General features: G+C 45.8%; 1 protein-coding gene across 2 annotated transcripts in view; it reads left to right on the forward strand.

Annotated features, from left to right (window-relative positions):
• Positions 1-27,228, forward strand: part of LOC119016766 (ephrin type-A receptor 7) — a 166,011-nt gene that overhangs the window by 37,885 nt on the left and 100,898 nt on the right. For both annotated transcript variants that reach the window (XM_037092999.1, XM_037093000.1), the window contains exons 2-3: positions 2,840-2,904; positions 5,468-6,140. In XM_037092999.1, coding sequence (XP_036948894.1) covers positions 2,840-2,904; positions 5,468-6,140 — 738 coding nt within the window. The remainder of the gene's footprint in view (positions 1-2,839; positions 2,905-5,467; positions 6,141-27,228) is intronic.

Raw genomic sequence — 27,228 nt, forward strand, 5'->3', positions numbered from 1 at the left:
GCCCTCCTCTGTGTCTCTCCACCACCCTTGGCCCTCTCCCGCTCTAATCTCCTCCAAACGCCTCTATGTTATCGGCTAAGCGCAGAGCCGTGCTTTGGGCGCCCGGCAGTGTTAACCCAAAAACAATAAAGTTAAGTGTTTGGTAAAGGATCTCTCGCGGTCCAGCAAGGCTCCCCTGCACTCTAGCCAAGGCTGCCGGCGTCTCCTTCTCAAGCCAGAAAAGACGAAAGTATTCACTCGCCTTGGCCTCTCTGAGGAATTTGGCTCCTCAGCTGTGGTGACACTTAAGAGCATGCCTTTTTTTTTATGACTCTCAACTCGCATTTACTTCACCTCTTATTGATATTCTCCCCCCTGAGCCGATGGAGTCATGGCCTCGAGATGGAAAAAATGAACACCTCTCACCAAACAGTGTTCTCAGTTATTCCCCCGGCCCCCCTTTTGGTACGGCGACACATCTCTGTGTCAGAGTCCTCGGAGCATGAGTCAGGAGGACTAAAGGTCTTGAGTCGCCACGACTTGAGTCACACTGCGTAGGTTTTTTTTTTTTTTTCGACTCCCCGCTCAGGATGACGTCGGCGGGCCTGGTTGTTAATGTCGATGCGGCCAGATATTTGTCATGTGGCGGCGGCTGCGATGCTAAAGTCATTTCAAGAACTCCAGAAATTGCCTAGGATGAGGAGAAATGGTTACTTGTCAAGGAGCTAACTGCCTGCTCCCGACTGCATCGCGCCGGTTGTTTCTGATAGCCCTTACAAGGCTCCGGCGGTGGCGGCTGAAAGTCGAAGGCAGAAAAACAAAAGTCAAAGCCGAGCGACGCGCCGAAGTACCGGAGCGAAAGCAAGCGCTGCTCAAGGATGAAAAATAGCCGTCTGTGCGCGGGGTGGCTTCGTCTGGTTGTCAGATCTCATATTGCCTCAAGGCTGTAGGTGTTGGGAACGCTGCGAGAGAGCATGAAACAGTGTGTAGTGGTGTGTGTGTGTGTGTGTGTGTGTGTGTGTGTGTGTGTGTGTGTGTGTGTCAGGGGGGTCTTTTTAAGCAGACACGCTTAAAGCACGGGTAACTTTAACATCAGCAAAATCCCTTTAAAAATGAGGCGATAATGCAGCCCACCATATGCCGCTGCAGATGTTGATATTACATTATAGATTAAGATAAATGTGCTGATGATGGCCTGCGTACGCCTGCTGCATGATACTGAGTACGGAACAAAGCCCTCCCCCCACAGTCTGACGGCTCGAAGACATCATGACAAGTGAACTGCGGCGTCCTCACACACTAGATTCATGGTTTTCTATTATTGATGAATCTGATGGATATTTCCTTGTTACCACTTTATCTTTGTGTCTGTAAAATGGGAGGAAAAATGTGAAATTCGGGCTGTGACTAAGGATTTTTTTTTTCATGGTGGATTAATCACTCGATTTTCTTGATTGGTGGATTAGTGGTTTGGAACATAATATGTCAGAAAATGGGGACAAATGGCGATCGGTGTTTTCCCAAAGCCAAGGATGGCATCGTCTAATCCTTTGTTTTGTCCACAATCCAAAGATATTCAGTTTACTGATGTGGAGGACGAAAGAAACCAAAAAGATGTTCACCTCGAAGAAGCTGGAATGAGATCGGTCCTCTCAAACCGATCAGTCAACATAACTTTTTTAAAGTCTTATTTGGCTGAAGAATGATATTCCATCTAAAGTATTTAAAGAGAAGAAGAAGAATCAAACTTTGACATTTACTCTCCTGGGACAAGAGAATATTTGGTGTTCTTGCTTAAAAACTTACTGAAGTGATTAATCAATTGTCAGATTAATTGTTAATTTTATTAAATTATTTTTTTCATGAAGTAAAAGTGTAGATTTCTTAGCCACAACATGCACTTAAAGTATCCAGTTTTATAAGTTTTGACCGTGGAGATTAAACTACTCAACGATTAATCAAAAAACAAATATTTTAAGGTGGTTTAATCTTAAAATAGCATCAATCACACAGCTTTTGTTAACACTTTCTGTACCCCAACTGAAAATAAAGATGGTTAAGTAACAGAATGACCGTAAAGTGTCTAAAGAACACAAAGTCAAAATGTTTCGTTTGTTTGTTGTTCTAGATAGATAATCTTAAAACTTAAAGTAATGTTTAATTATGGTTATCAGATAAATGCATTGCTATATCTTCCCCTAAACACTAAAGTCCAAGTATGAAAATGAGAAAGTGGCTTTAAATTTCACTTTAACGCCGCTATATTGCAAATGTATTTTGGTAATATCACTACTGAAATAAACAGGAAATGCTTGCCCATAAATGAGTGAATAAAAAAATGTTCTTTTCAGGAAACCTCGCCTTGCTGTGTGTCTTCTGTCTGAGCAGCTCGTGCTAAACATCCCTCTGAGCTCGCGCTCTGGTGTGTCGCTGTCCGTGGTCCTGAAAATGGACACACAGCTCGGCCCTGCTCTCTGTCCGTGGTGCTGAGAGGAGAACACACAGAGCGCTGGCTTTATAAGTACAGTGTTTCCTCTGCTGAGGGGCTGCTCTTTGTGTCGCGGCTTGTTGTTGAACGCTCCGGCTTAAGTCCTCAGATGGTATTAGTGCACTTATCAAAGGATGCGTGCAACAACAACAGATTCTGACAAGCCTGCCTCAGCGTTAATGGCTGAGTTTCATTGTGCCAAATGTAACGTGTCACGCCCGCACTTACACTGTCAGACGTGAATTTAAGGCGACTCTTTCGCGCACTTTTGACAAACTTGTTCACACTGACAAAATAAGTAAATGGCTCTGTAAACCTCCTCCCTCTCCTGAATTGACTCCTCACCTCTTGTCTGTTTCTTATTTCCTGCAGTGGTGCTGCTGAATTCTAAAGAGACTCAGGCAGAGCTGGGCTGGACGTCATATCCCCCCAACGGAGTAAGTGTGCCTACCTGCATTTTTCGTTGTCCGTCTGTTTGTTTTGTTTTGTTCGCCAGGCTCCACGACTGCAGCTGCTCGCTTTACATCTGCCGCACACCGCCACGTTTCACCCCTCCCTCCCTCCCCCATCCCTCTCTCTGTTATTACTTTCTACTTACCATTCCCTCTCTCTCTCACACCTCGCTTCTCCTTCCAGTCCGGAGCTCATCATTATCATTAATCGATGGTGGTAATCCAGGCTAGGATACTGCAGTGTCCAAAACCCGCCACTCAGATATGCTGCCACGGATAAATGGCCCCCCCCACCCCTTCCAAAAACAATCGATTCAGCTTATAAAAAAGTGCAACGTTATGACTGCGAGACAAATGCGGGAGCCCTTTTTCTAGAGGAGCAGTTTGTCACCCGCTTCCCACCTGGAAGTCTGCCTCCCCATGCACAAGATGTCTATTATATGAACTGTACAGTATGCACGGTCCGGCGTAGCGTAGTGTTTTGAATCATGGTCACCATGACGCGGCCACTTGACCACATGGAAAGCTAAATCTAAGAATAATGGACTTGTGTGACTCACCTAGCAAGCCCTCGATAGAACTGAGGGAGAAACACACTGCAGCCACTCTGATTTAGTCACCTTGACAGTAGTGCAGCATATTACATTACCGTCGCAGATAATCTGCTTTCGCTGTCTGGTTCGCTCTGTGTGTGTGTGTGTGTGTGTGTGTGTGTGTGTGAGAGAGAGAGAGTGATGGCTCTCTGTGCTTAGTTTACCTTCAGTTCTGTCTAGTCAGAGTCTCTGTAAGTCAGATAGTGACACGGCATTCCTATCATTCAGCCACCGGATGAATAATTCAGGCTACTGGGTGAAGAGTTGTTCTCACTTTTGTGTTTATCTGCAATTTCCTTTCAACTCTTCTATAATGGACACATTTAGGGACTGTGCTGTAATTACTAGATCGGCGATGGATGGTGGCAAGGCCCTCTCCATTATTAATGCTTGGCCTGGCCTTGACTAAGAGAGAAACTGCAACATCCTCCCCCGCAATGATTCCAAAATATTTTTAACAATCGGGAAAAATGGTGAGTAAGTTGAAGTGTCCATAATATTTAAGATGCTCGACCCCATTAAAATCTTTTAATCTGTTAAGGGATCAGTCATTTTCATACAACAGATTGTTGTCATCTGCATATGGCTGAACACACAGAGCATGTTTAAGGTTTAGATTTTGACAAACAGAACAACTCAGTATCCTCTTTGTGGAAAACAATTCCACTCCTGTGAAAACATAATTAAATGTGCTAGATCTGGATTATTATTAGGATCTGCATTTCATTTCATTTTTTTTTTTTTATTTTTTTTTTTACCAAGACCGATTACTCCCTTAGAAACAACCAAATATGTAGAAAGATATCAACAAAAGTGTGAAAGAAGTTCCTGGATCTGTTCCTTTTTTACGGGATTGGCACCAAAATTTAAGGGCTGTCCTTTAAGGGCCGACCTGTCTTGTGTCTCAAGTTTTGTGGACATTTGTGTCGTAGTTTTTTGTGTAATCCTGCTCACAAACCAACCAATGAACGGACACAGGTAAAAAAAAAACATAACATCGGTGGCAGACAGTAAACAACGTGCAATAAACATATAGATAAATCATAAATCTATGATGTATTTGTTCGAACACGCTCCTCTGCTCGCCCCCCAAAAGTCCAGGCATCCCTGCATTCAGCAAAAAGATAAAAATGTAGAACTCCTCCTGATAATTCTATTACAGTCCCTTAACTGATTATTTATTGGAACGAAGGGAACCACTTGCTTTGAATTATACATCAGCTATTTCACTTTGAGCAATTTTTGTCAGCAAATCGACCAACAACCATCAATTATTCAGATCAATAAAAGACAAAACCCCTTTATTACATCACATATATATATTTAAAAAGGGAGAGATAGAGAATCAATCATTTTCCGACGTGTAACGATCAATGGTTCAACATTTCAAGGCCAGGCTGAGACTAAGCGTGAAGAGAAGAAGCCGTGTCTTACTGTGTCTTCTTTCTTGGGCGTTTCTTGGGAGTGACTCAGCAGAGCGTGGGAAGATATATTTAACAAACACTCCTCTCAGATGCCATTTACTTTTAATACCAAAGGCGTGTGGGGGGAGGGGGGATCAAAAGAAAAGTGGCTGAGAAAGCAGCGGAGGTGTGACCCGTAGCTTCACGAACACCACTCAAGGGCTGATGTAACGACCGCGAGTGTGCAGTTTGTTATTTTCTCTGTGATGTCATTAAATAATTCAAGCGCAGGCACCCGCACACCCACTCGTCAGATTAAGTCATTAGACCTGATCTGACTGGATTTCTTCTCAGTCTGTCCTTTGACTCTTCATCATCTCTGTCGCCTCCCGCCCACCTCGCTTCACTTTGTTTCCTTACTTCCCACTCCCTCGTGTTATCGCATCGCTCGTCACTGTTTTCTCTTTGTGTTGTTTTAACTATATCGTGGTCTGTGTTTCTGTTTTTTTTCCTCCCCCTCCTTTCCTTTCCCACCTGTCTCCGTGTCTACAGTGGGAGGAGATCAGCGGTGTAGATGAGAAGTACAAGCCAATCCGGACGTACCAGGTGTGCAACGTGATGGAGCCCCTGCAGCAGAACAACTGGCTGCAGACGGGCTGGGTGGCGCGCCGAGGCGGCCAGCGCATTTTCGTGGAGCTCCAGTTCACACTGCGCGACTGCAACAGCATCCCCGGCGTGGCGGGCACCTGCAAGGAGACCTTCAACCTCCTCTACGTCGAGACGGACCGGGACCTCGGCGGTGTGACCCGGGAGGACCGCTACACCAAGATCGACACCATCGCCGCTGACGAGAGCTTCACGCAGGGCGACCTGGGCGAGAGGAAGATGAAGCTGAACACGGAGGTGCGCGAGATCGGCCACCTCAACCGCAAGGGCTTCCACCTAGCTTTCCAGGACGTGGGCGCCTGCGTGGCCCTGGTGGCCGTGCGAGTGTACTACAAGCGCTGCCTCGCAACCGTCCAGAACCTGGCAGTGTTCCCCGACACGGTGGCCGAGGCGGCTTTCGCCACGCTGGTGGAGGTGCGCGGCGCCTGCGTCAACAACTCTGAGGTTGACACGGACAGCCCTCCCAGGATGCATTGCAGTGCAGAGGGGGAATGGCTGGTGCCCATTGGGAAGTGCAGCTGCAGCGCCGGCTACGAGGAGGGACACAGCAGCTGTGAAGGTAGGGAATGAATAAAACAGTTGGTGGGATGGATGAAAGAGGGGAGAAAACGTGTGAGGGATTGTGGAAGGATGGTAATAAAGACATGTTTGCAAAGCGGACATGAAGGTGGGAGAAGGGAGGGAAGCTATTCAGACTCTGTTGATATCTTTCAGCTGTTTGACAGAAAAATATGAACCTGTGAAAAGTTTCTCTGACATGAGGGAGTAACAGAAAAAAAAATCCAGCTCTTACATGAACTTAAGTGTATTTTTGAGTTTTCTGGACTGTTGAACTTCCTAAACTACATTTACTCTCAATGTTACCCGACGTTTTGCCGAAACATCGCAATTAATGTAGTATTGTGAGTTACTAGATCAACTTCTACTACAGACGGTGTGTGGGAGTTTACTTGACACTTTTGGTCTACTTGTCCCTTTCCTGTGCACCTGGCTTGTGAAAGGGATATGCTAAGCAGGAGCAGACACGGGATGTTTGAGGGGCAGGGGCAAAAAAAAAATCAAAAGGGCACCAGGTGCATGCAGTGGGGCACATTTTGTCCAATGGAAGGGCACCCCAGAGGAAACCTTATACCTTATACTATAGGGGCATTCAAGTGGGCACTTTTGATTCAGGATGGGGAGTTTTGATTAAAAAATAAAGGAGCACAGTTGATGCGGCAGAAGCAGAGATACTCTCTTTCTTAATTCTACATTACATTCTCCACAGTCCAACCCGGTTCCAGGTGTGATGTGCTAATAGCGGCTAATATAGCCTCAAGCTGCTAATCTCAAGCGGAGATGAGAGGTGGTGCTACAAAGGGCCGCTAAACTCGCTCCTTTCTTACTCCAAACCACTGGAATTTCAGATATTTTCCCCCCCGAAGCTGTAAACATGCTTTAATGTGTAAAACTGACGGAGCTCCCATTGAAGAAAATAATACCTTTTAGACTCAATTATAGACCAAAAAAAAAAGGCTTTAAAAAGATGAAGATTTCTTTAGTGAGACAGAAGAGGGGAAGGCATGCGAGGAGAGAATGGAAAGCAGAGGACCAAGCGAGGCTGTGCAGATTAAAAGAACAGAGGGAGGATGAGAGAGCGGTGAGGGGTTGATCCATATGAAAAGAGACGCGGGAGCGGCGGAGATACTGCGAGAGTGATGAAGGATGGTCGACAGGATTGCATGTGAGCGGGGAGAAATCAAAGCGACGGCGCTGTTAACAAGCGCTGAGACAAAGAGGAAGACGCAGAGTGGACATTACTCTTAAGGGACGGACAATAGAAGCTCAGGGAGGCCTCTTTCTGTCGCCCGATTTCGACTCACGTCTGCCCTTTTTGTTCACCGCTGACGCCCGTGTCGATGCTGAGGGCCTCGGCGTCGCCTTGTTTCATGCGTACGTTCGAAAGGATGTTGTCACACACATCGACATGCGAGGCGCGGCGTGTGATCCGTAAGGCTGAACAGTCAGAACGTGTGACCCGGTGACTAATGTGCTCTTTCCTCACCGAGTTTAACACCGCGGCCTCTCCTTCTTACATTTCTTGTAGCCTCCACATGCACAAATGCACACTTACATGGAGCGCTGTCGGTGTGAAGCCGGTGGGCGGCGTGGGGTGTAGCGCTCTGACGTAAACACAGAGGGACAGTATTGGGATCTTTTGTCACGGCCCATTGCTCATACAGCAGCAGCAGTTTGGTCGGCTGACTGTCGCTGTTAGCTTTCACACCCCATCTTGCATTGTTGTGCAATGCGACGTGGGCGTTGTAGTCACCGGACAACAGACTCCGTGCATTTTAATTGGAGGGCAGATTTAGTAGGAAGCGCTGAACTCTTCTGATGTTGCTGTGGTTGATGTTCGCTATCAGATCTACGGCACCGACTTGCTGCTCTGTTTTTTTCTGGTAGTGATCTTCACCTTGAGCTTATTGTGTTACAAAATCTTCAGATGATTTTCGGGCGACTGGTGGTTTCGATCCCCTGACTCTGCTTCGAGACACCTTTTTATCATCTATAATGTGCAAATGAGAGCATTTTTAAATTTTTTTTATTTTGGAGCCCGACTGAGAAACCACATCCAAATTTAAAAGTTGAAAGCCAGAACTGCAAATCCCAGTGAAATATGGTCTGAATGTGAATATTTAATTAAATTCTTCAAGCAGTCGGTGAAGAAACTCTCCCTTTCTGGTCTTTTCAGTGGAAACATGCTCACTGGGTGTTATCTTATTATCTTTAATAAGAAGAATCTGCAAAGAGGATGTGCACACCGCAAGGAATCTGTATAATTGAGCGCACCAAATAAAGGGTCACTCCGTCATTTTTACACATTAAAATGTGGTTACAGGTCTCGTGGATTACAACTGCATATGTGAAAAAAGTCATGTGAAGCCATTTGTGGCTCAAGAGGGAGCTGCATGTAATCTGATAAACTGCCTCCAGTGATCTCACTTAGTGGCTGAGGTGCATTGTGGGTAATATCGGTGCCAGGTTTTTTTGAAAGGCAGTCCACTGAGCTTTGCACTTTCATAACTGTTTAAAAACTAATGTCAAAAATCAACATATCGCCTTTTTTGTTCCACTCATTCTTTCGTCCTGGTGACTACATTACCCATAATGCAACTTAGAAACCGAGTGACATCACTGGAGGCAGTTTATCAGAGTAGATGCAGCTTCCTCTGGAGCCACAAAAGGCTTTACACTACTTTCACACATAGCGGTAGTACTCCCAAGGACCTATAAACACACTTTAACGTGTAAAACTGGAGGAGTTACCCTTTAATTTATTAGAGGCATCATTTTATTTCCATGTGCTTGTATTTTATCCCATTTCTTTTCATTTTGGCCCTTTTTATTGTGAAGCTCTCTCGATATTGATACCATAAACAAAACCAGTGATTACCTTTCTAATACTAATTGGCGTTGATTGAAAAGCCTACAGACGACGATGAGATAATGATACAGGCGGCGTTCAGGGCCAGCTGCTTTGTTAGAGATCATCGAACGGCGTGGCACAATTCGTACAATAGCACCTCCTCTTTGCAGTTCTTTCCATCGACAGGTCTCAAATAGGTGGCGGAGCAGACAGAAGTATTGATGGGAAAATGTGTCTATATCCATTTATGGCTGCTGTGTGAGTGGAAGCGCAGGCTTGTCCCACAGACACTTAGATTTATCTAACGGCAGCCTGCGCACACGCAACTTAAAATCTGATGAAAAGAGGCAGTGGCATATGGTCCAAGAAGTTTGGGAAGAAATTGTGTATCTTTTTTGACGATGGTGTTTTTGGAAGCACAACAAAGGCAGAAAATGAAAAAAATAAAAATACAGGTGGGTAAGGGAAAGTGAGAGACACCTGGAAAGACGACAGACAGAGGCAAGCTTACAAAGAAGAACGCTGTGTTCACTTCACAGCCGCTCGTGTCCTTTCAACATTGGGCAAAGTTAACGAGGAGCCGTTACAGTACTCAGGCTCTTCCAAACACGCCGCACCGCTCGTCGCTTTGCATATTTTTCTGAACAAACTCGTCTTTTTAGAGAGCAACCGGAATGAAAGTCAGAGTGAAATGAGAAAAGAGTATTAGTGAAAGTAACTCTGTTGATCATAAATCATGCAGAACTTCGGCTGCCGTGCAGAGCTCCTGCCCTCACGCTAAGTGTTCGACAGTCGGAGATAAGCGCCACTCACTGGTATTGGCAGTCGGTCTGTGCGTGAGCAAAGTGTGTCGTGCTTGACCTGTTTTCACGTAATTACCGAAGATGCCTTTTCGACAATAAAAGTGGAGCCGAAAACGGTGAAATCTGACAAACGAGAGTAGTAATGAGCGAAGTCAGGAGAGAGCAGGAAACGAGCCGGGCAGACGAGGACGGTGGAGACCGGTGACGGCACCGCGGGAGATGCCGACTCTTTAGTTCTTGACCTTCCCCTGGTGACAGTTAAGTGAGCAGTGGTGTGGTCTACCAGGTGACAGGGCCTGCCACTTTCTTTTAAGACTGATCTACCCATACACACATATCAACACATACACACACACACGCACACACACTTCCCCCGTAGTGACTAATCTCTCAGTTCAGCTGTAGTGGTATGAATATGCAGCCTCTACCCCGACATCTCCCACCGCACCAGAGCTATTGATCAGCCGTAATGCTCCACTAAACTGAGGAATTGCGCTGGGACTGCTCATACACACATATAATAAGGACACACACACAGCGTGCTGCTGTGTGTGTGTGTGTGTGCAGCCACACACACACACACACTAACATTTTGGTTGATGTCATTCTGTGTGTGAGAGAGACACACTGAGGCTGCTGATAGAAACGGATAGCGCCGCCACAGCTTGAGTGCGCCGCCCTCGCCCTGACGCACGTGGGCTCTGAGAGCATGCCTTGCCGACCACAGTGAAACATAAATGAAATGCGTGTGGAGCAGAGCGATCACATAAACACAATGTCCCACCAGTTTCTCTGCATGTTTGCGCACAGTTAGCACAGCTCGTGGAACTATGTCTTATTTACTCCCGGGGTCTATTTCTGCGACGGAGTGAGAGCAGATGCATTAAGTGTCTCAGTGCGGGTCAATAGTATTGAATAGTCGGTGAGTAGCTACTGATAATGCTGTAAGTAGATAGTGTTGTGCAGTCGGGACAAAGATGACTACCACACGCAGCGGTACAGTCCCAACACACCCAGACAACACTAGATTCATTTAGAGTAACGCAACTGCCAATGTTTGTTATTTTCTTCATGAGGAAAAAAGAAACCAAACAGGCCCGAGCTCAACGTCTGCAGTCACATTAGCTTCATTAACAAGCACATGAAACTGCATAAAAGTCAACACGGATCAGCGGTCTCTCAGACAGTAACAATAATCATCAATCTGCTGTAAATTATGCAGACAAACATGTCAGCGAGGCTTTTCGACCAGCAAAACACTCAAATCCACTCAAATAAGAAACTCCCCTGCTTGTGATTAATACCCACTCGGAGTAAAAGCCAAAACAAAACAAATGCTTACGTTGGTTAAAATTCTATCATTATGAGTCCCCTCGCTTTGTCTCTTAAAAATCGAGTTACGGCAAATAAACTAGAGGGAGAGAGAGAGAGAGAGAACGAGCGAATGAATAGAGAGAATCCTGGCATCGTAACACAATGACAGGAACACTTAATCCCTCGTCACGGAGAAGACTGGGACGCTGCGGTGGCACTTGACCAGCCGCGAGTTGTGAACGTGAAGAGGAGTATAAATGTGAATGAGGGCCTTACTGGTGAATTAGCATATGTGCCTGGTCAGCTTTCCTCTTGTGTAATAAAGTGCCTTAGAGGAGGAAGATGGAATTAACAAACAGAGCAGTTAGGAGTGATATACTTGCAGTGGAGAAGCATCCACACGCAGAACTGTTACTATATCTTGACCCTACCCAGCGATGATGAGCACGGGTGTGTTTCTCATCTCGTAATGAAGTGCCAAAAGCGGGAACGGGCCGAGGGGAAAGATGAATTATGTAATGACTTTTACCTTGCGAGTGCCGCATTTCCGCGTGTGTGTTGGTGTCGCGCTCACAAGCTCCATCCTGTTCTAATTAAGGCGGCGCCGCTCTTTTTTTGTATAATTACCGAGTGTGGCGCACGCCTTCAGCGCGTTCTCTTATTATCTCCGTTGTTTGCTGCTCCACAAAACTGGCTCCAGGCGCATTCACCGCCCCGCTTATTTCCTTTCCCATTGCTCCCCTTCTCTCTATAATTTACTTCAAGCCTCCCTTCTCCTCCCCCCCATGTTTCGTGTCTTTACTTCCCTCCATTTACCCCCCTGCCCCGGTGCTCTCCCGTAAGAGGTGTGCACTTCATCTCTATCCCACTGATCTCCGCCGGTGCGACATGGCTTCCTCTGAAAGCGTCTGTTGGGTTGCCTTCATGCTCCCCCGCCCTTTCTCACTTTCTCCCTCTTTTCAATATTCCCTCTCACATGCTGCTTTCTGTCTCTCCCAAAAACCTCCTCCCCTCACCACCACCCCCATGAGGACCATGTGGCAGGGGTGAGGTGGGGTGAGTCAGGTTAACGGGCTGGGAGAAGCTCACGCGATTCATCTGATGTGTGTATGCAGCAGAGAGCGAGAGCGTGTGTGTGTGTATGTGTGTGTGCATTGGCCTGTGCTCAAATTCTGGCACCAGTGGCCAATCATATGTTTCTCAAGTCGCTCCCTCTGTTACACTCATCCTCCCCTCTGTCTATTGTCACTTCCTGTCATGTCCTCCCTGACTCTTTTGTCTCAGACAGGGGTCGCTTCCTATTTTCGTTCTTGACTTTTGTTTTCTCCCTCTCTTCCCCACTCTCGCTTCCCCTGCGATTGATTTGCGCCATCACACAAAAGCTCCCTCTCAGAAACCGCCGTCACTTACACAATCCCCGCGTTCCCTCCTCGAGCTCCATCCATTCCCATTCCTCTCTTTTTAAACACACTCCTTTTACCCCTCTTCTTTATACCGGCTCCCTCTGGCTCGGTGCCAGCGCTGCCCATCTGGTCCTCCTCCCTCCCCCTTCCCTCCATCCTCCATCCTTCTCCATCTCTCTCCTCTCCAGCCACGTCACCCGCTCCTGTTAGTCATCTCTCTCCCCGGCTTTCATGTTAAATAATTCACATTCGCCAGGGGGAGACGGACAAATGTGTTCTTTTCGGGCCTGATGTATTTATTTAGTCAGCTGGCCATACAACAAGTGGGCGGGTGGCGTAAATACACACTCGGACTGACAGACGTTTGCCCACACTGAGGTAAGTGCGTAGACATACTAGTGTAGGCGCACATGCACCTCGCAGGACGGACCATTAAAAATGACTCTTGGTTATTGAAAAATGCGAGCTGGAGGGAGGCCAAGTGTTCACTATTCATCCTTCCCCTGCCTTCCTTCACCTAGGGAGAATGATGCAAGGAAATAAGGGAGGGATGCAAAGGACAAGAAGAAAGCAGATGACGTCATGGGTTTGGGGCGTAAATGAGAAAAAAAGGGAGAAGAAAAATATAGTAGGGAACACACGGAGATGTCAGCTGCAGTGCATAGGAAGCGGTTGCATAAAATATGAGTTGTAAAAGCTGAGGATGAGTTCAAAGGTGCACGATGGCGGCGCGGAGAGACTCCTCAGAGGGATGGGAATGAGAGTGAAGAAAGAGGGGAGGATGGGGGGGAAAAAACGTGGGAAGAGATACGTGTCGGATGAGAGTAAAGATGAGAGGTTTGAAGTGTAAAACAGAGAAAGTTAAAGGAAACATTATGTTTTAGCGCTTGTCTCTTTAAGGCTCATGAATACCCAGTCTACTCTGATTGGTCAGCTCACACATGCCTGACTCAGCTCTGGAAACAGCAACAGAGCAGCTTTGCTATTTAAATTCTAGGTATAAATCATGCAAACATGTGACATGGTGATCTAGTGTGATTTCACAGAGTCACCAAAGTAAAGGCGGGGCTACCGACGAGGCGTTTTAGGAGCAGTGCTTTCTGTGGGAAACGGGAGCTTCTGTTGGACTTTGAACTTTTTTTAACTTTCAAGATCCTTTACATGCACGAGAATAGATATAAAACACAGAAGGAAAAGGAGAGGAAAAAAGAAAAAGCGTAATCGGTCTCCTTTGAAAGATTAATGTTGAGATGGGGGAGAGAGAAAGTTCAGGTCACCGGGGTTACTGATAAATAAAAGAGGCTAGAGATAAAGGATGTAAAGCAGGATGAGAAGATGTCAACTTTGGCCACAGGCAGAATCAAACGAGCAAATTACGACATCCCCTCTCTCCTCCTATCCTCCTCTCCTCCTCTCCCTTACCACTTTCAATCCTTCCACATTGGACTCATGAATTAAACACAGCCGACATGAATGCATCAAAGTTAGAAAAGGTTGGCATCCAGCTTAATCATGTTGCTAACTCAACCGACATGACAGCCTCATTTCTCCTCCGCCTCACTCATGACCACTGAGCTGAATCGTACATCCAGTTAAGGATCCTGCGAGAGGAACTGTTGGATGGAAAGTAAATGACGGGTATGATGTCAGTCCGGCATAAAACAAGATTATCAAGACAAACAAGACAGCTCGCTTGTCGTTGCATTCTTTCCTTTCCTTTCCTTTCCTTTCCTTCTTTTCTCCTCTGTTTTCTGTATTTTCAGGAATTCAAGGAGCAATTCAAGGAACCTACCAAACCAGCCGATAACATGCATGTGGTTGTTCATTATATTTACTCACTACATGATTCATTATTTCAAATCATGGGGTTAAAAGCACAATATGTAAACCTAGCATAGGTGAGAATGAGAAATACAATGTTCCCCTTTGTCAGCAGCAAATAGAAATTAACTACAGGAGGCACAATAGAATATAAATCAAAATTGTGACAATGAGGGAAGATTAACAGCACAGCCGATAACAGCAGCAGTATTTTTTTTCTCCTCCTAAGAGACATATTTGACTGTAAGAAGCATGTTATTTTCACCCAAAGACATTGTGCATATTTTCACAAATCATTGTTATTCAGTGAGAAACCATCCAGTCTCCATTTTTGGTGATTTTGAATTTACACATATTCGTAATCCTTCAGTGGATTGAGAGAATTCTCCTTCTGCTTAAGCTAAAATAAACAATTAAAAAAAAAAATAAACCTGTATCTGAAAAATGCATCACCACAAAACTGAAAACAGAGCTTTTCTTCTTACCACATAAAAAGTTGAGTTGTTTTTTTTTTGTGTTTTTTTTTTTTTTTTTGATAGAAGCCCTCTATTTAATCAGGCAAGTGCTGAAAGATTTAAAGTAGAATATACAATGTTGAAACTGAATAATAGGTTACTACTACTACCACGATAAATATGTAATATTATAATACCTAAAATGGCACCAAGCCAAAGCCAATGTCAAACTTGATAGCCCTGTGTCACTCTGGATATTCAAACACCCGCAAAAGAAAATGGCTAATCTCGGAATGTTAAAGTAAATGAAGATAAAAAGACAATCTTGGGTCTGTGCCTTTATTCAGATCAACACTGAAAGTTAATGGGGTCTAGTCTGGGCTGAGACCTATCCTCCATCCAACGCTCATGAGAATTTGTTAAGTAGTTTTTGTGTGATCCTGTTGACAAACCAACCAACCAACCCTCCCAACCAGCCAACCGATCTGACAACCAACCAAACAAACACCTATCCCACCAACCAAATGACCAAGCTACCAATCAGATGATGAGATGTGGGGTTTTTTACAGTCATGAATATCTTCAGAGACAGAATCTCTACACTGTAAAAACTGTTAAGCTCAATAAGTTATCATAACTTGTTTCTATCATTTACTTGTAATCAATATAATGAATTGTGAAATTTCAACTTAATTTGATGGGTTGTTGGTATTTAAGATGGGATACAAATTGAAAACATTAGTCTACTTAATTTGCAATAATAAGTTCAGTTGCTGCCTTAAAAACATGAGTTAATGTAACTTGAAAAGGCAATTGGTATGAGTATAGTTAGTTAAACTGGAAAATGTGGGTTGAAAGACTGTGTAATTGTATATTGGTTTGACAAGCCAAAGCAAATTTTTTCAAATGTATAATGTAATATAGTTAATAGTCACAACTCGGAGTATCAAGTTCAAACAACACAAAATTATGAGTTAACAACTAGTATAAATGAATTGTGTGAGTTGAAATAACTTATAATTGTAGGTTTCTTTGACAAGAAAAAGTAAGTTTTCTCAATGCATTATGTAACATGGTAAGTTATTTCAACTCAGAGTATCAAGTTCAAACAACAAATGATCATTGATTAAGCAACTTGTATAACTTCCCATCCTGAGTTGAAGTAAAGCTGTTGTCAAAGTTGAGTTTACTTATGTTTTTAAGGCAGCAGTTGAACTTAATATTTTAAGTTTAACCAGCCCAATAATTTTTACAGTGTGTCTCTCTTAATGTCAAAACACATTATTAAAGAAAATGATAGTTTGATGGTTGAAGGCTGTGTTAAGCGGTTGCATAAGAATGTCTTGCTGCTGTTTCTTTGTCTACACAATCTTTTTTGTTTTTGTTTTTGTTTACCCAGACAAGAAATAATGACCCGACAGAGACCTTTCCTGTGATTTTAACCTGCTGTGTCAAGTTATGTGCGTCCCCAGCTGCCTCCGCTGTTTGTTCAAAGATGTGACTTTGGGTAGCATTTGCTGACGGGGCTTTTTTTTTGTAAATCCCGGGTGAAACTCTGACAAGTTGAAGGTTTGCTTGAGGACGAGCTGCCTCAAGCCCCGAAGATAAGTCTGATGATGTCAGGTTATGTAATTCTTGATGTCCTGAAGTGACGCGACAGAGGGAGGCTGGTGCCCGAGACAGCTTGCGAGTACAGGAGCACATGCAAGTGTGTCATGTGGGGACAGCCTCTGGAAGTAGTCGAGCGGCTCCTTCTCCCTGCCCACTGAGCGCCGTACGCAGAAAAACCAACGCATAGATGTGTTCAAGCAACTTGGCTGCCATTCACGTGGATCCCTCCTCCTCCTTTTCAAAAATGATATATTGCAGGTGACGAGGCACTGTCGAGCAATTGCCCTGCTGTCCCACAATCACCTCCTTCCATCCCCATTCAACCTCCGCTAATAACTTTCCATCTGTTCAAATTGATGTGGGATCACTCTATATATCTGTCTGATCCCATTTAACCTCCGCGAAACCTACTTATTCTGTGGAAATGCTCAAAAGAAGACGAGCACAGTGGCGCACGCAGTCATTCACAAGTAAGACTTAACAGGAATGGCATTAAAGCCGTAATTAAAAGTAGCATGCAGGTCTCGGCGTGGTCACAGGAGCGAAATGGAAAAAGAAATATCTTTAATGTCTCTAAGTCAAAAGGTAAGTGGCTTTGCAGAATGAGTCGGGAGGGTGTTTGTCGCTCATTCAAACCGCTCCAGCAGTCGTGTTGATTAATGAGGATTATTTTGATTGTCTTGTCGGAGTCACGTGAGTCATACGGTGACATCTGAGTTGTCTTGAGTTAAATGAATCCAAACCCGATGGGGAGAAGTGTTGTGGAAGAGATAATAAAATGAACTGCAGCTCTCGCCATGAGATCCCGACATCCCACCAGTGACGCTGGACGTCTGTCACAGTTGGGAATCCTGCGAGGTCGGTCTATATAATGACGTCACAGTATATGGGGTGCATTTTGTATTCATTTGAATGGCCAGTGGAAGGAGATTGATAGGGAGATAAATTCCCCAGACTCCATTACAAAATCTCTACATTTCGTAAGTTGTTTCGTTAGGAAAAACTTTATAACTTGTGTGTAACGCTTTCTGTGATAAATTCTTAATTAGTTGGGTCGTCTTGTGAATTCGGCTTAGATAAAGTTAGTTCTCTCCTTGTGTAAGAAAAAAACATTGATACAGGATACAGTTTCTCAGGATCTAACACGGATCTACCAGCTGTGTAGTTCATACACCTGATTGATTTGTCAAGTAACCGTAGGCTTCATGATCAAAGACAGTTTTCATACATGTGGACAATCAGTTCACTGTTTTTAATAATGCTTTTTTTGAGAGATGCTGCTTCCTGTGGCCACACATCCCACCATGGATACATTAAGAGACCTGGACCCAGTGTTCCAAGATTGGGGTCCATCCATGTCATTGTTAATATCTCAGCTTCATAACATGAAATACTTTCATGGTTTTAGGTCATCGAGCATGTGCATGAGCCGTGTGATGGATGATTATCCAATACTAAAAGCGCAGTCGTCATTTATTAGAAATAAACCTCAGATGACACAAACTCATTTTGTGCATTTGTACATGTGTGCTCGCATGTGACAGACTGCGGTGCCATCACTGTTTGTAGCCACTCCATCATATGGGACTGTGTGTGCCGGCTGTTGTCTCTGTATTCACAGCTCTGCAGAGGGGCCTGCCGTGAGGACAGAGTGCCCTCCCCCCTGGCTGCACAGGGAGTCTGGCCTGCCAGCCTGTGCCAGCTTGGCTCTCCATCCCCCCGCCCTCCTCGTTTTGTTGTTGTTCGCCGTCACCTAACCCATTGCGTGTCCTCCATCGTGCTCACCGATACACACCAGAGCCCAATAAAAATGGCATTTCCAGTCCACCTGCGCTCCCCCCCCGCCTCCTTACATGCACGCTCATGATTCCACACGCCCACACATATGCGCGTAAACGTGCGCTGGAATTTTTCTTTGACACGTGCATTTGCATGTCCACACACTCGCACAGTAGGACACGCGTGCCTGAAATGCAAACAACACCACATATGCGCGCTCAGACATGGGCTTACTCCCACTCTCTCGCAGGCTCATGTGCGTTATTTGTCCATAACCCCACTCCATCTGTTTCAGTCTTCACGCCTTACCAAAGGCTGCTTACCACTCAGCAGACACACACACGCACACACAGACTCATTGTTTTGATGTATAATCATGCAAAGTTCCACAAACACCTGTAGTCCTCTTATTGACCAGGCAACCCGCAATCCGCTCGGACGGACGGGCTCATTAGCACCCGGAGGCTCACGCATCACCGAGCGGAAACATGAAGAACATAAATCTAGACTTTCACTTTTGGCTGAATCCTGTTTTATATTCTGGTAGAGATGTGGGGGATTTGGTGCGCACACTATATCAATAATTGTTACATGCTCTCTTTGCACGCATCCACTCATTCGTTGGTCTTTCTCTCTCTCTCACACACACACACACACACACACACACACACACACACACACACCCTCGCAGTGGGGAGCAGCGTGAAGTGATTGGCATCCTGAGGCGAGTGTTATGGGTGACATTTCCACTGTGCTGTGGTATAGAGGTCTCCTGCCGAGCCTGTGGTCCACCGGCGCACCGAGAGATTGGGGGAGGGGGGTGGCGTGAGGTGGGTAGAGACAGAGATGGGGGGAGAGAGAGAGAGAGGGAGGATGGCAGACGTGGGTTATCCCGTATACATGCACGTGGACGGAGACTTACCACAAAGAGATTTCCTTGATTGCCTTGAATCTGTCAGGTTCTCACAAGAGTAGCAAAACGCGACTGCCCACACAAAAAAAATTGAGAGATGACAGCCTGAACGTCTCGGAGCTTTCTCGTCTTGGCTCAACAAGGTTTAATTTCACTGTGACATCCAAACACCACTGTGTAACAAAGAGGGAAAACTGACCACCCCTCTGAATAGAAAGTCTAATCTTTGTCAAAGTGTCTCTAAAGGACACAAAATGATAACAATCTTCCTGGTGCCTGAATCCCTCTCAGGTTGTTGCTCATACTCCAACACCCCTTTTTACTTTTTGTCCTTGTCTCTGTTCTTTGTAAGTGTAGTATTGGCTTTTTCAGGTTAATAATTTTATTTTGGGTTACTACTCGAATAGGTTTACAAGCTTTAATGCTCAAAAAACACAGAAGTCTTCACTGTTAGTTGTCCCTTGCTCTGATTGGTCAGCTCACACATGCCTGAGCCAGCACTGCCAACAACACCAACAGAGCAGCTGGGCAAAATTAATTCCTACATGCCGACCTAGCTTTTAGGCATATACTGTAAGTGCATATGTGTGGCGAGGCATTTCAGGAACAGTGTTTTCTGTGGGAGAAAAGAGCTTCCGGGGCTTTTACCTGCGCAAGAACTTATGTACAACACTGAAGGAAGAGAAGAAAATGTATAATATGCCTCCTTTAAGATCTTATTAAAACACTTCCTCATACTCTGTGCTATAGGAGACAGATTCCTCCCACTGTACAGATTACAAACCATCTTTGGTGGCAATACATTTTTCTTTAGTGCTGAAGAATAGGCACTAGATGGTGGATCCCATTGACATACTGTATATAAATATGTCTCCACTGGCTACAAAAATGGAGCCAAAATGTCCGGACAGGAGTGCTGCCATCTTGTGTCAGTGACATCAATCTAGACCAAAAGTCTGTGATCGGGTTATGGAGTTCCCCCGCCCATCCACCGACCTGACTCATGGTGCCAGGGCTCAGCTGTCACTCATGCTGCAAACCCTCTTTTTATAGCATCAAATAACTCATTAAAAACAAACTTGTCAAAAGAGATATGTTGGCCTTTACACTTGGAGGGCTGTCATGTCATCCATCTTTACATACGATAGATGGCGGATCCCCAGAAAGAAAAAAAAAAAAACTTGGGCTGTAGTAAAGTCAGAGGGAAAGTGATTGAACATCTCCTTTGAGGTGGTTATTAAGGTAATAAAGTTTGTAACTCACAGTGAACGGTGGCAGAAAGTGACAAGATTGGCAGTTTTCTCTCACCGCTATCGCCCAAGTGCCAGCTTATCGGGGAACGTAACCTGCTGTGACTGAAAAGTGTTATGTGACAGCTTTTGTTGTGAATGGGTGCTATACTGGTAAAACTGACCAGACTCGGCCGTAGTGTCATGATTTGACAGCGGGACGGCCCTGAACCCTTCCACAGGCTACCTGGGAACGCGACTCCAAATCTGTGAGCGTGGACGTTAGGATCGGGGGCCGTTAAGTCATTGATCTGATTCACCGATGTTCATTATACAGTATAGTGTCTCAGGTTCTTTTGAACATTCGCCAAATGAAGCTACTGGTCATACCAGACTGAGTTAGACTATAACTTAAAAACCCCTGGGTGTACTGAATTTAAGAAAGAGCCGTTTTATTGCTTGTGAATTAAACTTTTTGATTTGTTGGAGTAATATTGTGTAAGTATTTTTTTTTCATAAGTTAGTCTCCCTTTAAAGTTCGAAGAGAAGTAGTTCTGGTTGTGTTTCCCTAACCCACAGTGGTTAACTGTTTGCTTGTTACGGCTCAGCTCCTCATGGGTCTCCTGTTTAGATCTTCTGCACCCGACTCAAAACATCCCACCAGACGTCTATAGGCGATCTTAAAGTCCATAGTTTTAACCTCCCACTTTAGTTCATTAGTAATCAAGTGATGCATATGCAAAAAATAAACATCAGCACGTAGGCAGACCACTGGCTTTTGTCGAGTATGCGATTGTAGGTGCATGGCGCTGGACTTCTCCCCCACTTTCCCCCTCGTTCCCGTTCTCACTCCGGGTCCCTGTGCGGGTTGCGCCGCTCGCCATCCAGAACAATGTAAATCTACTGTTGAATTAGTTATTTTCCCCTCCCTATCATCCATCACGCAGGGACACACTGAGAGGGCGGAACAGTGCGAGAGTCTGTGCTGCGCAGTGAACCGTCGCCATGTTTGCACAGATTGAAAAAAAAAATAAAAATCAGACACGGGGAAGCACGAGTTCACACATGCTTACCCGTGCACTTTTTGTTAAGCCAGGTTCACACACACACACACACACACACTCAGAAAATGTTGCGCGAGGAGTTATTGGTCGACCTGCTCATGCGCGGCATGCATGTGTACGCACAAGCTGTACATCTCAGTTTAGGCACCTGCCGCTGTTGCCTTCCCTTCTGCGTGTGGGCTCATGATGCATACATAATGTCCGGATGGAAACGCACAAATGCAGAAACACACACACACACGCACGCATGCTTGTTTGTCAACACAGACGCTCAGTGTTCCTTATCATTACACATGGAAAATCATTCGAGCGACGTGTGTGTTTAAGCACGGCTCGACGCTCATGTTATACCTTTTTGTTTGGCTGCACTGTATATTCTGTGTGTTTGTGTTGACGTGGCATTGAGAAGACAAACACACACACACACACACACACACACACACACACACACACTCACAACCAGACACACCAAATCAATGCAGTGCGTGTCATGCGGTTTTAACCGGCCCCGGCCAGCGGTGATGGATGGTGTATTTATGAAGCCCAACGTTCCGAGCTCTGGATCAAGGTGCTGCGGGCGTCATCCAGTGAGACCGAGAGGGGGGGACGGGTGGATCAAGGGGATGACGGAGGCAAGGGTGGAGGCAGGGAGGGAGGGGAAGCACGGTTCGAGGGAAGGAGGAGACGGCGGAACGGAGGGATTTAGGGCTGGGCAGAGATGGAGAGAGTCGGAAGGGTGCGGGGGAAAGAAACAGGGCTGCCTGCTTGGAGGGAAGGTCATAATCAGCAGGGGGTGGGTGGAGTCCTGCTGAGCCAGGGACATATAGCATAAACACACACACACACACACACACACACACACACACACACTGGAGGGGCCATTTTTTTAAAATCCCAAAATAGTCCCACATCTTGCGTTGCACTCTGTAAAGCATTACTTACCTCTTCAGCATTTTTTTCCAAATCAAAAAACACTAAGAGGACGCGAGGTGTCGCGGCTCGTTGCGGAGGCTGTGATGGATGTTTATTATTGCACCAATTAACTCGACAGCTCATAACTTCCCCGAGTGCATTCACATGCCTGCAGACACACACACGCAAGCTGCCTCCCCCTCTCTGCTTTTTTATTTGCCCCCCCCCGTTTAATCTCATCTCGCCAGCCTCATCTATACTATGTCGTTATTTCTCATTTGGCACAAGGATAAATCTCATCCCGGTTTATGGGGCAGCAATTGTAAGTCAGAGAGACGTAGATAGACCGACCAGCGGACTATTAGACGGAAAGACAGATGGGAAGAGGAGCGATAGATGGCGAGAAGCGAGCAGACTTGCTGCTAAGTAGTGAGATGAATAAGCAGGTGGGCCGACTGCAAGACAGACAGAACACACAGTTGCTAGCCGTTAGATAGGAAGACAAACATTTTGCGTGACAGGTTGGCAAGTTCCAGACAGAGTGGAAGCAGATCGGAGTTACTGGTTACACAAGCGTTTTCCCAAAGTGGAGTTTCTCTCGAGGCTCAAATAATCTCATTAGTTGAGTCGAAGCCCAGGAAGTGAGAGCTAGAAAGCAGAAATATTTTGGCTTTTACTGAGTTATAGTCGAGACTTGACAAGAATTGAGGGGGAAGGGTGGACTCGGACTCGGGGCGTCGCAGTGGTCAGCAGGAGAACATCAGGAGGCCAAGGAAGTGTTTCATTCATAATACAGACAATCTCATTCCTGTAAAAAAAAAAAAAGCACACATTCCTGCACACGCTCCATCGATAAGGCTGTTGTCTGAATTGCATTTTCTCCGGTTCACAGTGTTGCTGCTTTACCTTTCGCCTTCCTCTTTCTCCAAGTGTTTGCAAACCAGGGCTCCAGTTCCCAGCTTGGAAAAGGCCACGACAGCAAACCTACACCTTCCAATCGTATGGAGTCCTTGGCCTGCCAGTTACGGTGTTTACAGAGCCGAAGAGCTGTGTGTGTCAGGGTCCGGCTCAAATCCCCACTCTGACAAAAGGCAGAGTTTCCTCTCGATTTCCCCCCCCGAACAGCACACCTGCTAGCTTTAGAATGACAGTTCCTTTTACCTTTAAAGGCGGCAGCTCTGTATGTGGTGTCTGTGTAAGTCCACTGGTCAGAGGGGCCCGCAGGAGGCTGACTGTCAGAGCTGTAAGTGGCAGTAAATGAACTGAAGGCTCCCACTTTCTCCTCTTCATCCTCAAAGTGCCCATCTCCTCTGGGATGAAATTGGCACAGGAGTAGTTACCCAGCGGAATCAACTGTACTTCAGCCATAAATGAAGGCGGGGGGGGGCATTGTCAATTGACGAGTTAGCTCAAAATAGACTATTTTCCGGTGTTGGAAGAAGTACACAAATCTTTTGCTTAGGCCGGGCACATGCTCCGTACAGCACACATGTATAGACGCGAACACAAACACAACACAGACACTTTGAGCTGCGCAGGATTGATTTCTGGTGTCGCTGTGCTCTGCAATGTGTCTAGAAAATCTGAATGCGACGCGAGCGTGGGCTGCACCCCTGAGCGTCGCGGGCCCGATACGACAACAGAAGCCGACCCCTTCTGTTCGGGTTCACCTCTGCCCGAGACGATCACGGCTCACCAGTTTGACGAGAAACGCTCCAGCCGAACACGTCCACATGGATCGGCATATTTGTTATGCCTTCCTCGCCTCTCTCCATCTCCACTTTCCTTTTTATCCTCCTTTTGTGCAGTAGGGAAGAGCGCTACGCATTCCACCAAAGACACAGTGCTATGGAAATGCTCCCATCATCTCTGTATGCGTTGACCATGTTCCTGGCCTTATGTGGCGGTAACAGGAATGCACGTCGTTACTTTACAGCAGTGCTGCTTTCTTAGAGACTCACGCCGCCTGTTGTCAGTTCTCACCGCACGGTGAACTAATTGTGCCTTTAAAGCTTTCTTGTATTTCAAGTGATTATCCTGTACCCCCTAAGGGACCGGTAATTCTGAGAATTAAAGAAATTTGATTGCAGTGGAATTAAAGTTGCATACCCCTCGGTAAAATCAAGCACGCCTCATATTTACTCAACATATGGCAGCGCTAACAAAGAAAACCACTTGATACCGTTTGTTAATTTTAAAGAAATCGACTGTCGCTGCAGGAGTGAGTCCGTCCCGGTGCAGCAGATGCCTCACTGTCTGCCAACCTGCCCTGCTGTCACGGAGGTGATGTCCTCTATCAGGATAGGACAAATTGACCTGGCCCCCGGGGCCGCCCGAGGGGACACTGCTGACTGTTCCTATAGCGTCTTCATGAGCTGTCATCTGCAGAAAAAAGCTCCGCCAGCACATCTCACTTAACCGACAGGGGAGCACGCACTCAAGCACACTTTACACCGAAATGTCAGAGAAGAGTTCTCAGCATGTGGTGCATTTGCATAGAGATGATGAAGAAGGTGACTTATTGATGGGTCTAGCAATTTTGTAATGATTCCATTTCTTTAAAAAAGTAGGGAAAATAGCGAGAATGCACAGGATTCGTCTACCTAAAAGTTAATTCTAGTCATTACCTACTCATCCTCGTGCCAGTGGAAAGTTGGCTGGTTCCAAGCATCTCTGGAGCTTCACAGCAAAACAACGTTGCAGCATTGACGGGACATGTTTTAAAATGTAAGAAACTGTCAAAAAAACACAAATAACACCATAATCCATAGTCAGGCATATGTTGAGTCTCCAGAAGCCCCGAGAGCCCAATTTGACTCGAACAGACGTTATTTAACCTCCTTTTTTTTTTTACAGCCGAAATCTTGCAAATCTGTAGCTGATAAGCTAAAAGCATTAGCTGGCAGCCCATCCGCAGCAGCTGCACGGACGTCAAGGGTGCAAAATAAAGTCTTTTTTCAAATCAATTTGGGGATCTTGGGGCTTCCAACAAACTTGGATGATGCCAGATGAGTTTTTTTTTATTCATGATTTAACACAAGTCCCCAGCTACCTCAGTTGTGTAGGAGAATACTGCAATGCTGTTTTGCTGTGAAAGCTCCAGAAATGTTTTGTGAAGGACTGAATTGTCATTTTTGGCTGAACCTCTCCTTTAAGGAACGAGCAGGGAACCTCGCAGAATGCATGTAATTACATTCAGTTCAGAGAGTTCAGTGGCTGCTGACTAACAGTTGAGTTGCACTGACAGAACAATTTCAAGCGTCTCGCTGGCTCGGAACAGAGACTTTGGTCCATTTCACCTCAAGTACAGATAAACTTTTTGCTGCTGAAAAAAAAACCTTTAGTTGCCATTTTCGTTGAATTGCACACTTGATTGCAGTAATGCTCAAACACGTGCGCTCAGGTGCTTTGTTCTGAGTAGTTGACTCCGGCGGTGTAATTAGTGCCAAATCACACAGTCCTTTCCAGGAACCTTCCTGAAACAATTACGCAATCTGCTGGAAGTGCTGTGAAATATGCTCGGAGTTGTGTTTTGCATCCTCGGTGGGTTTTGTCGTTGATCTTTGACTAGCAGCTCCTCTAACAGTGAAGGCGTGCTGCGGTATTTAGCGAATATGTGTCTCGGAGCGCGGGCAGCTTTAGTGTCGTGGTTATGTGTGTATTTGTGCGCGTGTCTTGAGGGAGTCGTGTCGGTGGCGGTCCTGCTTTAGCGTCCCGCTCCATCTGTGCGCTTTGTGCTACGGTTCCCCAGAGGCCCTTACATACTCTCTGATGGAACATCAGAAGCCTCCACCTGTAAACACTAGCATCAATAATCTCTCTCTCTCTCTCCCTTCCTCTCTCTCTCTCTCTCTCTCTCTCTTCGCCGGGGCCGACTGTTGTTTATGTGCCTGTAAAATTCAATTAGGCTGCAGGGGAGCGGGCCGGCCTGCATTACTGCCTGCCAGGGTGACATTTCATTTGCAATGAATCATGGGGCCGGAGGAGGACCGGGCCCGGCGAGCGAAACAACACTTCTCCTCCTATCTGTCCCCTTCTCCTCCACTCGTGTGCTTCTTAACTTACTTTACACCCTGTCCCCGTACCTCTGCTGCATAAAACCTTCTCCGCCTTTATTTTTTACCCCCCTGTCCAGCGTCCCGCCGCCGAGAACAAACCTCCGGGGCTCAGCCTTGTTTACTGTCTGCCGTCCGTGACAATGTAGTGGTGCATTCACTGCCGCTTTTATTCCCCTCGATCTTTGTTTGTCTGCCACCGCCGTTTATCACGGTGCTTCTCGCCGCCTTAGAAGACAGGTTACGCTTTTTTTTTTTTTTTTCCCGCTTTCCCTCAAGAAGGAGATGCGGTACACCTTCCTCCTTTTGTCTCCCTGTGCTTCATTCTGATTGAGGCCAGGACCTCAACATCCCAGGCCAGCTTCATCTCCACCCTAAACCAAAAATAAATAAATAAAAAAATCTCTCATCAAATTCTAGAATGTCTCGCTTTGCCCAGCAAAAAACAGTGTAAGGCCACCGCCACCCCTGAAAGGGCTCAGACAAGGCCGGCTTTGCACGAGGGACATTAAAAAGAATTACACAGAAAATGTTCTCAGAGCAGGAGAGCCACGGCCTGTGAGAAAAAAACGCTGGATTTAGGGAGCGTGCTGACTGCGTTATTTTCAAACAGGTAAAAAAAAAACTGCACTGAGAACTGTAAGATGAGAAATTTGCTCTTATGCTCATTAAGGCGATGTAAACAGAGGAGGATGAGTGAATGGGGGAGAGGGGTGGCTTTTGCGAAAAGGAATGTAATAATGCTCTAAATGAATGCATAAAGTGCCCGTCTGATTACACAGTGAAGGGGATTCTACATAAATCAAGGATAAACTGTGAATAATCTTATGCAATGCCGTCCACACTGAGGAGGTATTAGTGTCGCCCCTGGAAGCGTGC

Source organism: Acanthopagrus latus, chromosome 3, assembly GCF_904848185.1.
Source record: "Acanthopagrus latus isolate v.2019 chromosome 3, fAcaLat1.1, whole genome shotgun sequence".
Lineage (NCBI taxonomy): Eukaryota > Metazoa > Chordata > Actinopteri > Spariformes > Sparidae > Acanthopagrus > Acanthopagrus latus.